The 16176-nt window shown below is 31.2% G+C and overlaps 2 protein-coding genes across 2 annotated transcripts; one reads left to right on the top strand and one right to left on the bottom strand.

Annotated features, from left to right (window-relative positions):
- Nucleotides 1–7532: 7532 nt before the first annotated feature.
- LOC102602791 (uncharacterized) lies at nt 7533–8129 on the bottom strand. The gene has a single exon (XM_006342636.1). It carries the CDS (start codon nt 8127–8129, stop codon nt 7533–7535), a length of 597 nt encoding a protein of 198 aa, XP_006342698.1.
- A 2265-nt stretch (nt 8130–10394) lies between these two features.
- On the top strand, nt 10395–13626 carry LOC102588644 (tryptophan synthase beta chain 2). Its single transcript, XM_006342422.2, has 6 exons — nt 10395–10496; nt 11403–11736; nt 11812–12028; nt 12108–12645; nt 12725–12823; nt 13070–13626. Exons 1-6 carry the CDS (start codon nt 10463–10465, stop codon nt 13324–13326), a joined length of 1479 nt encoding a protein of 492 aa, XP_006342484.1. The 5' UTR covers nt 10395–10462; the 3' UTR covers nt 13327–13626.
- Nucleotides 13627–16176: the final 2550 nt, after the last annotated feature.

Genomic DNA, 16176 nt, shown 5'->3' with positions numbered 1-16176 from the left:
TTTTTTTCTGGCAATGAATATGTAAGCTCCCCTATGAGTACATCCCTTTGTAGTTTGGGCTAAGCAAATACCAAATTGAACTACCACTAAAATTTCTGAGCCATTTCTGAAAAATGTGTCATCTTATGACTGTTGAGTATGATTTCAATAATGTCTTTGTTTTGCAACAATAGAGTTCTATAATAAAGCTTATAACAATTTTAGATTTGATGCTAGCTCTCTTGCAAGTGCTCGTCTATTAGGGAGCATCGTGAATTGAGCATGAGAGATTCTAATGATGTATTTATCGTAGTACTTATACTTCTGAAACTTTTACGTATTTAGGGAGCATTGTTAATTGAGCATGAGAGAAATTCTAATGATGTATTTATTGTAGTACTTGTACTTTTGAGCCTTTTATGTATTTATAAAAATAGTTAAGCAATATTGTATCCTGTTCTTTTATTTGTATAGCAACAATATTTGTTCATTATAATCAAACTACGATAGAGAAAAGTTATAGTTTTTTCAAAATCATACCCGTTGGGCCCGTGCATAGCACGGGCAATTCTTATCTAGTATATAAAATAAATCTGTACGACTATTTGTGTATAATAATTTCATTTTGGTGCAGCCGTCATTTCCACTTGCAAAAAGCAAACCAATGTAAGCTGTAACCAATAAAAAGCAAGGCATGTATGATAAAAAGGTGTATTCAAATAATTAATTATCAGTTTATATCGATGTAATTTTATATGTGAAATCTATAAAAAGTAAACTACTACATACCGATTTTGTTATATAAAAGGATTATTTTTTTTGATAAATTATTGATTCAAAAAATATTATTTCAAGAAGGATAGGAAAAAAAAGGATAGATTATTAATTCAAAAAATATTTATCCTGTTTGTATATTCGCAAGCGAAATATACAAATAGATAAACAAAATATACAAAGCAGACTCTATTTATTTATACTTACTTTGTTTGTATATATTTGCAAGTGAAATATCCAAACCACAGTCTCCGTAGCGAACAAAACTATAGCTATGAAACACAATTATTAAAACTATAGCTATAGAGCCTTATTATATCTATTATATTTGATATTTCTGAAATTTTTCTATTATTATTATTGCATAATTTTAAAAGTTCGTATTATTGTTAAAATAATTATTGTTATTATATATAAGACCTGTTATAGATAGGTAAATATAATTTTAAAAATTAAGTTCTTTATACGATAAATAATAAATATGACTCATACAGCATCATGGACGTATTTTATATTTTCCCTTGCAATCAAATCATCTGTCTATTCGAACTTTGAAGGAAAAATGAAAAGGTATATCATTAAAGAATGTGAAGCAGGAGTGCAAATTAGAGGTCTCGAGTTTGAGTTATACGGAATTTTTTTTTAATAGAGAGCATTCCTTTTGAATAGGGCCCTGTGCGATATAAATTTAAATTAATTAAACTCTAATGCAGATATCGAACACCGAATAAGAAAGAAAAGAAAAGAAATTATATAATATGAATTGGAAACTATATAAGAAAAGGGAAACGTAACCAATTACCTGTCAGTTCGCCGCACTAATATAAAACATTTTATATTCGTTAATTTTGTATATAAGGTTCCAATTATTATACTTTTCTTAAGTATTTACGAATTAAATATTTGAAGTAAATATTTTATGCATGAAACTTATATTTAATTTTTATTATATGCTATATTATTGTGCGTTAATGACCGTGTGGATACTTTATTTTAAGTGAAATATTTTTTTTTAAAAATAAATTAAATAAGGAAACAAATTTATTCTATTAACACTATTTTTGGCATATGAGGAATCACTTCAACTCTTATTAAACTAATTTTTATTTTTTCAGCGATCTTTTTTTAATTAAATAAAATATTATTCTTAGAAATTCCTAGGATGACCTTTTAATTATTCTTATTCAGAAAATCTTATTTTGAAATTTAATTAATTAATTTGGCCATTCATGAAAGGGAACTTGATTCTGTCTTGATAATATTTTTATCTTCTTCTTTATCAAGATTTGATATCTCAAAATATACCTTTTATTATAAAAATGGTTACACATGATAAATAAGTGACAACTATATTAGGTCATCAACCTGGATCGTAGTGGAATGGTTCGAAATCTCTTCATTTAATCAAAAGTCTTAGGTTCAAGCCCGTTAAAAATAAATTTTAAAAAATCATATTGAGAGTTTTTGCTTCAAAAATTGACTCTGCAATATGCAAATTCAAATTTTGTCGAACTTCGATACAAATATCAATATTGAGTGAAAAGCCAAAAAAAAATAAAAAAATATATAGACCCAAGAAAAAGTAACAAATATATACCTTCTGTGCTTTTAATTTTTTTATAATATGGTCAAAGAACAAATAATTAGTACGGAGAAATGATGTTAAAAACTCTTTAAATTTATTTCGCGGACAAGTGAAACTTTACTTTATTTTTCCTTTTACATAGTACTTTAGATAACTCCAAAATCAACGTTTAATTCAGTCGATTAGTTTGAAAATTTTATATCATACTTATTTTTCAGTTACTTTATTATATACAATTAAAATTAAATTTTTCTATATATTATCTCGACTATTCTTTGATATTGGTATGATTCTGTTAATTTTTTTGTACTTTAACATTGTGTAAAAGTCACACCATAGTCTTCCCGACAAGTATCAAATCAATGACTTTCATTTGTTTTGCGACGAACCGTCTTCTAGGCGAAAAGAGAAAAGCTAGTGTAGGATTCATTCAAAGACCTACTAGTTTTGGTAAATAACTTGTGTTTTCTCAAATAGGAAAAACTATGTCCTAAAAAAAGTTTGTTCAATCGCATAAGTTATTTACCTAAAGCAATAGATCCCAAATTAACGTTTCCCTTTTCACTTGAAAAAAGGTCAATTCTAAAGCAAATGAAAGTAGTTGAATTGATGCTCACCAGAAAGAATCAGTGGAAATAGTTTCAAATAGAAGCAACTATAAGTGACATCTAAACTTATGACTTTATATTTTTTTTAAATTTCTTTTATACAATTCAAAACCTATCTAATTATTTAATATTATTTTATTCGTACCTAATATTTATATCAAATCAAGAGATTCAATTTTATGAAAAGAAGACAAGACAATCCTCAAGGAGAAGATAACACATTTAAGTTTTTTATTTTCCTTACACAAATTAAACAAATGCCTTGTTGTAAAGTGAAAATTTGAGAAGATTAAATTAATATTTAAGATATTTGGTGAGGTACTAAACACATGGCCTACAAATCTTAGTGGGATTTCTGTTCATCTTAGTTTATGAGAAAATGAAGTTTAAAAAATAGCTTCAAAAGCAACAAAAGGAGCATATACCTTAAGGATATATAACAATATTATAGATTTTTGAATTGAATAATAAAATGATACCATAAGATTAAAAATACACATATTAATATTAGTTTAGTGTAAACTCCAAACGCTAAATAAATTTTATTTTTGAGAATGAGTAAGAATAATAATATCGAGTTGCATTAGAAGTGTGACAATTATATAAGTAACAAAAGCCTTAGATGTTAAACCTACAAAGTTTATTAAATTTCAAATCGCTACTAAGGATTGTAGCGAGATGAATCTCTTTATCTAAATTAGTAGTAGTCTCAGTTCGAGTCTTAGATATGATTTTTCTAATGAAATTCTTTCTTTTTAATAGCTTTTACGTGACACAAATTCTAATTAGTCGAATGGGATTGGTCATAGTTGTAAAGGCAAAGTATCTTAAAAAAATTGACCTATTAGGTTAACTTTGCAAGTCTAGTAGTTCCTAGGGGACAAGATTTCCTTAAACAAAAAAGAGTATATAGTTGAAGTTGACTAATAATATTTTTCAAAGTGGAATACATAGAACTATATATTATATTTAGAGGCTTTGCAAAGAAGTAAAAAGTGCATAAAAAGTAATCAAAGGATAAAGGCATTTATGCACATGATGGACGTAAATGTATTCTTAATCAGATGTTTCAGATTCAAATCGTGAAAATAATACTTTAAGATAGTGTTTTCTTATTGAATCGCATTTTTTTGAGAAGGATAATCAAACTATGAAAACGTGCTTCGAGTTATGAGAATGAGATCATTTTTGATAATGGGACTTTTTATCACAAATCCAAATTAGTCGATTTGGAAGGGAAATACCTAACATTAGATGAAAAACTTTGAATAAACAAAGAACCTATTTCAATTTCTTTTCATTGTTTATCCTTCAATGAGTTGCAAGACTATTGACTTAAATTGCTAAAAAAATGTACACTTGATCAATGGAGGTGGAAATGGACCTAAGGCTCTTGGTAGGCTGATTCTTAGGTTGTGTTATGGTCCAAGCTTATGATACGTATTGTTTGTTTTAACCCAACTGACCCTATGAAATATGTGTGACTTGAATATGTCATCATCGAGCCCAAAAGTGCTCATACCATATAAATTTATATCCTACTTTATAAACTCTTAATTTTTCATGAGTACTATTATATATTTTGGTCTGAAATTCATTTAAAATATCATATACATCACGTCTTTAAAATCTTATTAACCTAAAAAATATGTTAGTTCTTCTCTTTGATCCGTCCTTATCGGCTCGCTATTTATCATGACATCACATAACTAAATCTAAAGTATATACATGTTACTGCCCCACAATACTAAGATAAACTTAAAAAGGTATATTTCTGAGAAGTTGAAGACTTAGAATATTTTTCTATGTCTCAGCTCTCTCTTTCACTACTAAATACAAGCAACAAATTAAAAAGGCAGCCCTTGGATAAATCATTCTCTATTCACGCAGGGTTCAAGGAAGGGTCATTTTTTAAGATATGTGATGTAAATAGTCTACTTTAAAGTAAATATTAGTGACTGATTGCATGACTCAAATTTATGACCAGATCACACACAAACAAATATAAACAAAAAATTGGTCCTTAAAAATCATTTTGTATTCACACATGGTTTGAGGAAGGCCCACACCCTTTTGTATGTGATATAAAATTATAAATAATCTACTTTAAAGTAAACGCTAATATGACTGATTTGCACGACTCGAACTTGTGACCTACATATCACACACAAACAAATATAAACAACAAATTGATCTTTAGAAATCATTATGTATTCACGCAGAGTTTGTTGAAGGGTCATACCTTAAGGTTATGATATAAACAGTGTAACCTAATTTAACAAACATCATGAGTTCATGACTACACAACTCGAACTTGTGACCTACCGATTAGACCGAAACATTTATAAACAACAAATTGATCCTTAAAATTCATAGTGGACAAAGCATTTTCCCTAGAAAAACATGCAAAAAAAGCTTACGCACAAAATTACAAAGCAAATTGTTCTATTTTATTTAATTTATGTCTAATCAAAGTCCCCATGCTCTAATGCTCTTTCTTAAAAGGGCTATTAGAATTTCAATGAGTGGTAGTGACAAATGTTATCCTTTTCCCAAATTAGAAAATATTCTTCATAGGCCTTAATTTCTTTTTGGTAATTTTATTACATTAATTTTTCTGAAAAAGCAACATCATGTGTGTGCATCAACTTTATTATATAATAAATAGTACTAAGTTTTTATAAACCAACCAGGTCAGTTGAGACCTTTTTTGATAACCTTAAATAGGTAGCCATATTAATTGTGTGCTAACATCAACAAAAAAAAGATTTAAACAAACCATCTTGCTTAGTGCAATTTTGTTCAATTTAATGGCCATATTATCATATCACAAAGTCATTTGTATGTTTATTTTGTACATATTTATAATTTCTATTGCTCTTCAACAATTTGTGTTGGTAGATGCATCAAGGTCATTTTCAAGATATCCTCCGCCTCCTCCTCCGGTCGAAATTACACATGGGGAGGTAAAAAGTCTGTCATCTGATAATTTTTCATTCAACGGTTCCAAAAGCAAGTACGAAAAGAAAGATATACCATATGTCACTCCTGGACATAGCCCAGGAATGGGGCACGATACTCCTCCAAGTTCCTCATGATTAATATGACTATTTTACGAAGGGATATAAAGGGAAACAAGAACTACAATCAAAGTTGTAGAAGGTAGAAGTACTACAAAATTCATTTTTGTTTTTTTTGGTTTTTTTAGTCCAAAGGGTAAAAACACAAAAATGAGTGTTTCTTTTATTTCTTCTAAAATTGTTGTATTTTTTTTTGTTGTTTTGTGTGACTGTTTTCTTACCCTTTAATTAATTAAGTCTGTTTTTATTTCTTTCTTTTTATTTTTCTATTGGGATATAGAGAGTGATCTTATTTGATTTATCATAACACAAATAATATACTATGTCCATTTGCTATCAAATATATACAATACAAGACTTAGATCGAGTTAAAATAAATTTGAAGGTATTAAATTCGAATATAATTGGATCGCGATCATATGATATGTTATGCAAACGTAGAAATATATGCAATAATTATAACGCAACGACATACAAATAGCTTGTGCATGCAACACCCATAGTACCACAAGCTAATTAACCTTCTCTAGTGTCATACACTATCAGAAACAAGGTTTTTTTTCATCGCGAATTAATGGAATATTTGTGTTATATAATATGATTTTTCCACTCATTATTTCCCGCAGAATCAGCTCATTGAAAAAATGCATGGTTGGAAATAGATTCTCACTGAAATAGTGGGAAACTTCCTAGTTCTCTTTCATATGATAAATAACATTATTATTTTATTTTATTTTTCTCATTGATTCAATTAAATATCTATGGAAATACCCACTGAACATGTTTCATGACACGACTCTGTGCCCTAATTAAAGTGAAGCTTGGGACTCATCTTAATCTTCATTTTGCCTCAATAGCGCAACTCCAACTATGTCGTATATTTCATGTCAATGCTTCAAACCTTAACTAGCTAGCGTACTTCAATTTTCTCATGTTTTGTTGGACTAGATTCGAACATTACTCGTGTTTTGTGCTCATTAATTCGTCATGCAAGCAACTTGGGCTAGGATTCAATTTAAGCCAATGTAAGGATTATTGTGGGCTGAGATTGAAACTATGGGCTTGTTAGTTAGGTTAAGTGTTAAAAAACATGACTTCCTAAAATTGTGGGCCGATCGAGTCATCATTGACTTTATTTATTAATGTCTCCATACCTAACTACACAAGGAAATTGTCTTATAGCTTTACTAATAGAGTAACTCTTTTTTTCTTCTTCTGAATACAAATAATTATTATTTTAAATAAACAATGAAATAATTGGATTCAAATCCAAGTCAAACAGGCTTATTAATATTTCCAAGCTTAGAAAATAAAAAATTGTAGAAAACAATAGAAATAAATTAACAAATACGTACTATTAACTTCTTAATGGATCTCATTACATTAATCTAAAGAAGTTCTAGGATGTACAAAAAGGAAAACAAGAACCATTAACCATGTATATGATATAACTTAATTACACTGACGATGTATATAACATAAAACTTAGTCTGAATTAAACACGAATTATCTTGATTTGGTGCTACATTTTGGGTAAATAGTACTTCCATCTAATGGTAACTTAAGCTTACAATTAAGATGCAACCAGAATTTAACAGAACCAACTACCCCTAATCTCCATCTAGTCCTTGAACTTCCTTTAAGATCAAGACCTACTAGTCTTTGATTTAATGCCACCTCAGCATTTGCTCCTTCCTGTGGAGTCAACGCGATCGACGTTGACTCCACAGGATAATATAATGGGATTGTACTATTTTTAGGTACATCAAAAGGGTCAGCTCTTAAATATGCAACTTTCACATCATGAAAGTATAGAGTATAAATTGTCTCATAGAAAGTTGCATGGGCTTTTACATTGTCATTTTCAGCATTGATCACAATTGACACCTTGATTGATAGGAGATTAGACATGTCATAGGCAAAAGTGTCTATATTTGCACTTGTCACACTCATTTGTGGAACTTTTGGCCTAACAATGATGAATCCGATGAAGACGATGATGCCGGTGATGATCACGGCTAGGGTTATGAAGGTGCAAAGTAGGGCAACACACCAAATTAAAGGGTTGGTGCGTCTTTCCGGGCCTAAAACGGGCTTTGGCATTATTGGTAGGACGGATGAAGATGAGGAGGAGGAGGTGGTGAAAAAATACCTAGTTGTTTAATTTGTTATGTTTTACGAACTATCTGTTGTTACTGCTCTCGTTGCTGATGATTTTGGAATTTGGAGGACAGACGAGCTAGAGGAGCAAGCAAGAGATCGACTTTTTGTGATTAATCCTGTGAAATAGCGTTGCTCGTTGATCTGTATTCTACGAACTATTTGTTGTTACTGCTCTCGTTGTTGATACGATAGTCTGAGTAGACAATTCTTTTTTTTTTAATGTTCTTGATCGTGAGATTCATAATCAATGCTATTGAATCTGCGATATCATCGATTCTTGAAATAAGAGCTCTAGGAAATCATGATAGAGTAACAACATTAGAAGAAGTCCAAAGAAATATTTTTTTCCCTCTTTGGATAGGTGCATGTGTTGAAGTATATTTAGTTATAATTGGTGGAGAAGGTTTTGGTATCTTCTTTTCCTTAAGATAAAGTTTTCTTTATGAAAACTTGTATATTATGCTTTTCTCATTTTAGGTGAAAAATTATATACCTAGCTTGCAGACAATATACTTAATTTGCCACTTTTTGTTGGTTCTAAAAGAAATCTTAACATGCACATTTGCCTACATACAAACACACATACAAAGGGTAATATGGTCTTTTTCCAGACTTAAACTAATTTAGAAGGTTACATAATATTATCGTTGAAAATATATAGATATATATTTGTTTTAATAATACATCTATATTCTAGAAATTATAAATTCGTAATTAAAAAAAAAAAATACTATATGTGATTGTCAAGATGGTCCAATTCACAATGATCGCTTCAAGTACAAGGACGTATCAATAAAGTTGAAGTAAAGAAGATAAACATTTATTGAACTTAGAGATCATAATTTCAATTTAAAAAAAATATAAAATCGACTCATAATTTTATATTTTGTAAAAAAATTAAAAAATTCATCACTTTAAATTTTGCAAAAACAGAATACTCATGCATGTTTGACTTGAAGAGATTATTCACCGTGATTTGCTATTTGGTATGACTGTATAAAAGTTGAGAATTTTAATAATTTTCATAATATTTTTATATTTACGAGAACAAAATAGTATATAAAAAATTCAAATCACATGTATAAACTATAAACAACACTGCAGCTTTAAATTAATCTAATTTTAAATGATGATTTTATTGACCCAAGACCCAAAAAAAAAGTGATACATTGATTTGGTAACAAAACGAAAAAACAAACAGAAACAAAGGAACTAGACATTAAATTTATCTTTGCCCAAGAAACTATTCCCTCTGTTAAAATTTATTGTCAAATTTTAACTTGATAAATTTATTAAAAAAATTAATATAATGCATTTATCATTTTTATTTTTATTAATTAATAAGTTCTAAACATATTTGTTCACCATATTCTTAAAAAACATTTACTCAATGCAAATAAATTGAAAATATAATAAAAAGAAAAGTATATTTTCTAAATTATCAAAAATGACAAATAAAATTAAAAAATATTTAAAAAATAAAAGTGAACGAAAAAATAATAAAAAATTATAAAAAAAGACAACCTTTTGTTTCGTCAATGTCAGACAAATAGATTGCCATATCGTCAACGTAATTAGTCATTTCCACCAAACTATTTTGTTTTCATTAAAACCCCCAAAAATCCATGGCTGTGAATCTCCTAGTGACCGAATGGTACCCTCTTCTGTTAAAACGGATACGAAGTTTAAGAAATAAAAAGATATTTTATTATATTTATTTAAATTAGGGATATGATTGAAATTTTAAATACACATCTTAACTAAAATAAGGTCTTATTATTCTCATAATCTCAATTTTTTTGGTAATTTTGTAGACCTTTTTAGCTTACGTGGTATCCAAACATCTCTCACTCGCCTCAACTACGGTGAGTCACGGAGTGTGCCACGTAAGCCAAAAGGTGTACAAAATTACAAAAAAAATGAATTTGGGAAGGTAATAGGACCTTAGTTAATAAGTTAAAGTATATTTCTGAAATTTCGGTCATAGTCTAAGGGATACTTATGCTTTATCCCTTAAAATTATTTAGAATTGACTTTTTTTGTAAACATATATGACTTATTTTAGAGTGTAAATTTTTCAGAAAAGAAATTATTATTGTGATATCAAGTCAAATTACGTTAAATAAATTGAGACGAAAAGATAAGGAAAAAGTACATTAACAAAAAGAAAAATGTATCACGTAAATTATTTTTCTATTATTAGTAGTATACTAGTGTACTAGTGTTTCAGTATCCAATTTTCTACAAGCAAATCACTGAAAGGTTCTGTAGAAATGGCACTATCCCTCCCAAATCTGTTTCCAAAAGGTCAGTATTTTTATTTTTTTTAAAAATAATTTCATCTTTGAAGTTGATTTAATTGTGTTTTAAAAATAATAATAATTGTGTTTTTATTTTATTTTATATATATATATATATATTGTGTTTTGGGTACGTTAGAGTATTTATCTGTTCTTGATTTTGTAGTATTCTGTTTTGGGAAATGATTGTTCTTATTGATATTTAGCTAATGTTGTTTGGTTAATTTGACTTTTAGGTATTATTTTCAGATTTGATTGATTTTGATTAGTTCTAATGAGGCTAAAAGTATGCAAATAATAGTCCATGAGATAAATGAATCAACAAGTATTTATTAGTGAAAAAAAAACAATTTGATGTGTTTGATGATGAATACTAGTTGTTTTAGTAATTTGATTTGCTTAGACAAACAATAAGTCATTTTTTCCATGAAATTTAGCGTTGTTGATTCGAAATAATGGAGTTTTATATGAGTGAGATGTTTAGGGAGAGAAAAGGGGGCAATATAGTTCCTTAGCCACGATTCTGCTATTTGCTGCAATAATCTAGGATGAAATAGAAAGAGTAAATACGATTTTCAATACTTTGTAGTAGTAGTTTAGGTAGGTTTATTTCCTCAGCTGGGAGTGATGTAAGGCGATGATGGAATCGTTGAAGATTGAGAATAAGTACCCTCCTATCCCGACTTCCCTAGAGCTTCCGGAAGCACAGCCTAGACAGCTACGGGTTCTCTGGCCCTGCGGAGTTGGAGTGACAGAAGGTTTTTGTGAGCTCGTATTCCTACATGTGGAAGTGCAGTGAGGTGTGAAGGTCATGGCGAGAATGAGCCGTTTATGATTAAGATAGGTGTCAAGTGGAAGTGCGGTGAGGCATTCTAACAGACCAGTAGACTTGAACCTTGTTCCTACTTTTCAGGTGATGCTTATGGGACAAAGTATTTCGAGATTAAAACTAAGCCAAGTCATTTGAAGCTTTCTTTTAGCTATAGAGCAAGGGTAAAAGCAGCTCTTAATTCTCGTTCGAGTTCTGTTGAAATCCCTCGTCAGTGGTACAATCTAGTTGCAGACCTTCCAATCAAACCCCCTCCGTCGTTGCATCCCAAGACGTTTCAGCCTATCAAACCGGAGGACTTATCTCCGCTTTTCTGTGATGAGCTGATTAAGCAGGAGGCAAGTGTCGAGCAGTTTATTGATATACCAGAAGAAGTTTTAGATGTCTACAGTCTTTGGCGCCCAACCCCTTTGATTAGGTTCGTATTCTGTTTTTTTTTTAAGTATCAACTTTCATATCGCGAAAATTCTTAACATGTGGTGGTAACATTTAGAGCAAAGAGGTTGGAGAAACTGCTTGATACACCCGCACGAATATATTACAAGTATGAAGGTGGTAGCCCGGCAGGGTCACACAAGCCCAACTCTGCTGTTCCTCAAGCCTGGTACAATAAAATGGGGAATGTTAAAAATGTGGTCACGGAGACTGGGGCAGGTCAATGGGGGAGCGCGTTGTCATTTGCTTGCAGCTTATTTGGTCTTAATTGTGAGGTAAATGTGTCTATAGTGTTTACGTGTTCATTTTCGATGAGGGGGTTCATCTGCCCCTGATCTAGAATTTTTAATGCAGGTATGGCAAGTTCGAGCTTCGTTTGATCAGAAACCTTATCGTAAAATGATGATGCAAACTTGGGGTGCGAAGGTGCATCCTTCTCCTTCCGACCTTACAGAGGCTGGTCGGGCTATTCTACAAATAGATCCTTCAAGTCCAGGAAGTTTAGGAATAGCTATTTCAGAGGCTGTGGAGGTTGCAGCTAAGAATGCAGACACCAAGTATTGTTTGGGAAGTGTTCTCAATCATGTTTTGTTACATCAGACCGTTATCGGTGAGGAGTGTATAAAACAGATGGAAGATTTCGGAGAGACTCCAGATGTGATCATCGGTTGCACTGGAGGTGGATCTAATTTTGCAGGACTTGCTTTCCCGTTTATCCGGGAGAAGCTTAAAGGGAAAATTAATCCTCTTTTTAGAGCGGTTGAACCTACAGCTTGCCCCTCGTTGACGAAAGGTGTATATGCTTACGACTATGGAGACACAGCAGGCATGACTCCTTTAATGAAAATGCATACACTTGGTCATGACTTCATACCGGATCCCATCCATTCGGGTAAGCCTTTGTCGCGTAGGATAGCTATATTTATCCCCCTTTACTTGTTCTTCTTATAAAGATTTGAGTTCAATTTCAGGGGGTCTCCGTTACCATGGCATGGCGCCATTGATATCACACGTCTATGAACTCGGATTCATGGAAGCAATATCAATTCCGCAGATTGAATGCTTCCAAGGTATCTTTACTTCCGTCATATCAAGTACTCACTTTCTCCATTTAGTATATAATTAAAAGGCGTAATACAAAGCCAACCCCTTAAACTTGTCAAGATATTCCATTCAGACACTCGAGCTAAGTCATGTTCCAATTAGACACTTTCAGTTCAAGTTTGGGAAAAACTTTTGCATGTGTTTTCATTCGTCTATTAAGTTAACTTCATAAAATATTGTCCAAACGCCAACTATGTAATTTTTCCGTTCAGGTGCAATCCAGTTTGCAAGGTCTGAGGGGTTGATACCAGCACCAGAACCAACGCATGCTATAGCCGCTACTATAAGGGAAGCTCTAAGATGTAAAGAGACTGGAGAATCGAAAGTTATACTCATGGCAATGTGTGGACATGGACATTTTGATTTGCCATCTTATGATAAGTATTTGCAGGGAAGCTTGGTTGATTTGTCATTCTCAGAAGAGAAAATAAAAGCCTCACTCGCCAAAATACCCCGACCAGTGTCATAAGTTGATCCAAATCGAGGAGACGATGAAAACAGGAGGTATGTTGGAATTTGGTTTGTACTTTTCTCCACGAATAATGTTTTCCTAGTTCAGCCAAGTTGAAGAATAACATGCTCCCCAACCCCCTCAATCTTTTGATCGAATAGTATTCGATACGACTAGTTGTGGTTTTGTAAGTTGTTGTCTGACCTTCAATTTTTCGAGTTGCATGTAATCGTCTATTTGATTGACTTGACAACAATGAAGGATCTGGGAGTGGCATTCCATCATTTTGTGCTAAGTATTTGTTGATTTTTTCTTAAATTTTCGATCTCTACTAATGTATCGTTCAATATCTTTTCATTGGACATACTTGCTGAGGTCTCATCCTTACTTATCTGGAGTCGGTGAAGATTTATATAGTCGATCCTAATGTGTTTGAGATTAAAGATAGTAATGTTGTTGTTGTTGTGATGGGCATCAGACACCACCTTCTTAGTGCAGCAATATTGTAACAAGTGTATGTAGGAGGTTCTCTTAACGGGGTGAGGTTTTTTCGAGAAAACTGTGTTGGCTTAACCTAAAGCGGATAGTATGTACACCATATTAAGAATATATTTTGACCGTCCAACAACTGGTATCATAGTCAATGGTCGATGAGACGAGTATTGGGATGGTGGAGTGATAGCAAAGGTAGCTTGGAAATGCACGTGCAAATGAAGAAGCTAGCTCTGAGCTTCGTGGGTCATAAATGCTCGGTCTAGTAGGTGACACATATTGAATCTTGGAAATTGACTCGTGGATCATGGTGATGGACCGCGTTGAACTTAGTTCCGGGGGAAGATATTGGGTGCAAGAACAAAGTCTCATATTAATAGTGATCAAAAGATTTGGAAACTACATATGAAGTATATGAATACTTTTAGAGCCGTTTTGTTGGGGAACAAGCTATTCTGAGGTTAACTATCCACCCTTAATGTGAGAATAACAATAACACTACAATTTTAGGATAACTAGATAAGTTATTACGCGGTTTTATTCCAACCAAATATAGGATAAACTCATTATAAAATTAATTTCAGGATTAGTTATCGCTTATCCCTCGTATCAAACAAGTCCTTAATGACGCGAGGTTTTCTGAGATAATCATACAGACTTGGTCCAAAACGAACAAGAATGTTAACGGAGTATATATTGACACAGGGTTCGAAAAAGGGTCGCACCTTCTTAGGTATGAAAGGGTAATAAAGTAATCAAGCAACTTGTTGCTGCTAATATAATTTTTTCTTCCATTAAAACATTGAATTCCGAGAACACGTTCCAATTAAATAAATCAACGATTAATTATTAATTAATTGAAATAAGATTCATTAAACCATTGGAGCATATGGCAATCACTACTTTGAAAAAAGTAGATTAATTAATATAGCAACTTGATATTATTAATTATGAAGTCCTTCATTTAGGGTATTTAACTAAACTACAACTTTTTATGTTTCTCAGATCATAATTAATTAATTAATTATGCCACTTGTGTTGATTTATTATAATTCAAAAAAGTAATTCATCTTCCAACGATAAAAGTAGGACAATATGTCAAGGTCGGCACTATGGCTGAGGTAAGTAATTATATTTAACACTAAATTTGTCAGTATTGTTCATTAAGCCTAAAATGTCAATAGTATTATATTACTAATGAAATCTAATCAAAGGTAAGTTCAATAGATCGAGCAGTTGTTAAATCGACTATGTTGTACAGGGTGAAGTATTAATCAATCACGAGTTCACATTTAGAAAATGAAGGTAGGAGAATGAGGATGCTTAGATGGATGTGCGTGTATACTAAAGGGGAAAAGATAAAAAATGAAGATATATGGGGCAAGATGGAAATAGTTGACGTGCATGTAAAGATGAGGAGCATGGAAGTCCTAGGGTGAGAGTTGACGGTGATAAGTTTGTGGAGAGGTAGTAATAAATCGAGGAAGAATTGGGGGGAGGTGATTTGACAGAACATGATATATCTGCACATTACTGAACACATGACCATAGATAGAAAAACATTGAGGTCAACAATTAGGGTAAACATATAGTAGTTATATTATTATTCATACTTTTCTTTCTTTGATATTTTCAGCTTAACATTTTTAATCTTGCGATTCTATGAAATTAGAAATCACATACGCATATACTTCGTCCTCTTCAAACTCCACGTATAAAAATATATTAAATATAGTTGTAGTGATGTTAATTTTATTTTTAAAAAATGTTCTTTAAATCCCCTCGCCGAAAGAGAAACTGACTAAAAAGCTGATTAAGACAAGTATTATAAAAATTTATAGACTTGACTAAATAATTTACCTTAAAAGAATTTGCTAATATAACTTTGACAATGTTGTTGATGAAGTTATAAATAGAGTAACTTACTTTTTTGTTCTCTCGATTCACTTTTACTTGTTTATTAGTACTATTTATAAATAATACAAAAATTGTACATTTCGAGTTCGAGATAATACTAATACAAGTTGAGAAATCTTCTTCTATTTAATAATGTGTATATATAAAATAATATGTATGAGTTTAATTTTATACACTAAAAGTTTAGAAAATAAATGTATAACTAGGTCATGACTTAGTGGTAAAGTCAGAAATTTGTTAAGTGTCTCCAAGATTTAATATATATATATATATATATATATGTATAAAAAAAAATTGACTGATATATTTTGTATAATTTTTTATATATAATATAATTTTTCGATGAAGGGTATCTGATTGACTACTCTGGACTATATGTGGCTACACCACTAGGTCATGTAGTTGTTATGCAATTACAAGTTGGACTCTTCATTAACCCCCCCCCCCCCCCCCCCCCCT

This window comes from Solanum tuberosum, unplaced genomic scaffold, assembly GCF_000226075.1.
Source record: "Solanum tuberosum cultivar DM 1-3 516 R44 unplaced genomic scaffold, SolTub_3.0 scf00034, whole genome shotgun sequence".
NCBI lineage: Eukaryota > Viridiplantae > Streptophyta > Magnoliopsida > Solanales > Solanaceae > Solanum > Solanum tuberosum.
Note: the sequence above shows the minus strand (reverse complement) of the source record. Positions and strands in the feature narration are given on the sequence as shown.

Excerpts from the sequence above, each read along its gene's own strand:
- LOC102602791 (XM_006342636.1), bottom strand. The coding sequence starts at position 8,129 with ATGCCAAAGCCCGTTTTAGGCCCGGAAAGACGCACCAACCCTTTAATT.
- LOC102588644 (XM_006342422.2), top strand. The coding sequence starts at position 10,463 with ATGGCACTATCCCTCCCAAATCTGTTTCCAAAAG. Across the intron at positions 11,737-11,811 it reads CGCCCAACCCCTTTGATTAG|AGCAAAGAGGTTGGAGAAAC; the intron begins GTTCGTATTCTG and ends GGTAACATTTAG. Across the intron at positions 12,029-12,107 it reads TATTTGGTCTTAATTGTGAG|GTATGGCAAGTTCGAGCTTC; the intron begins GTAAATGTGTCT and ends TTTTTAATGCAG.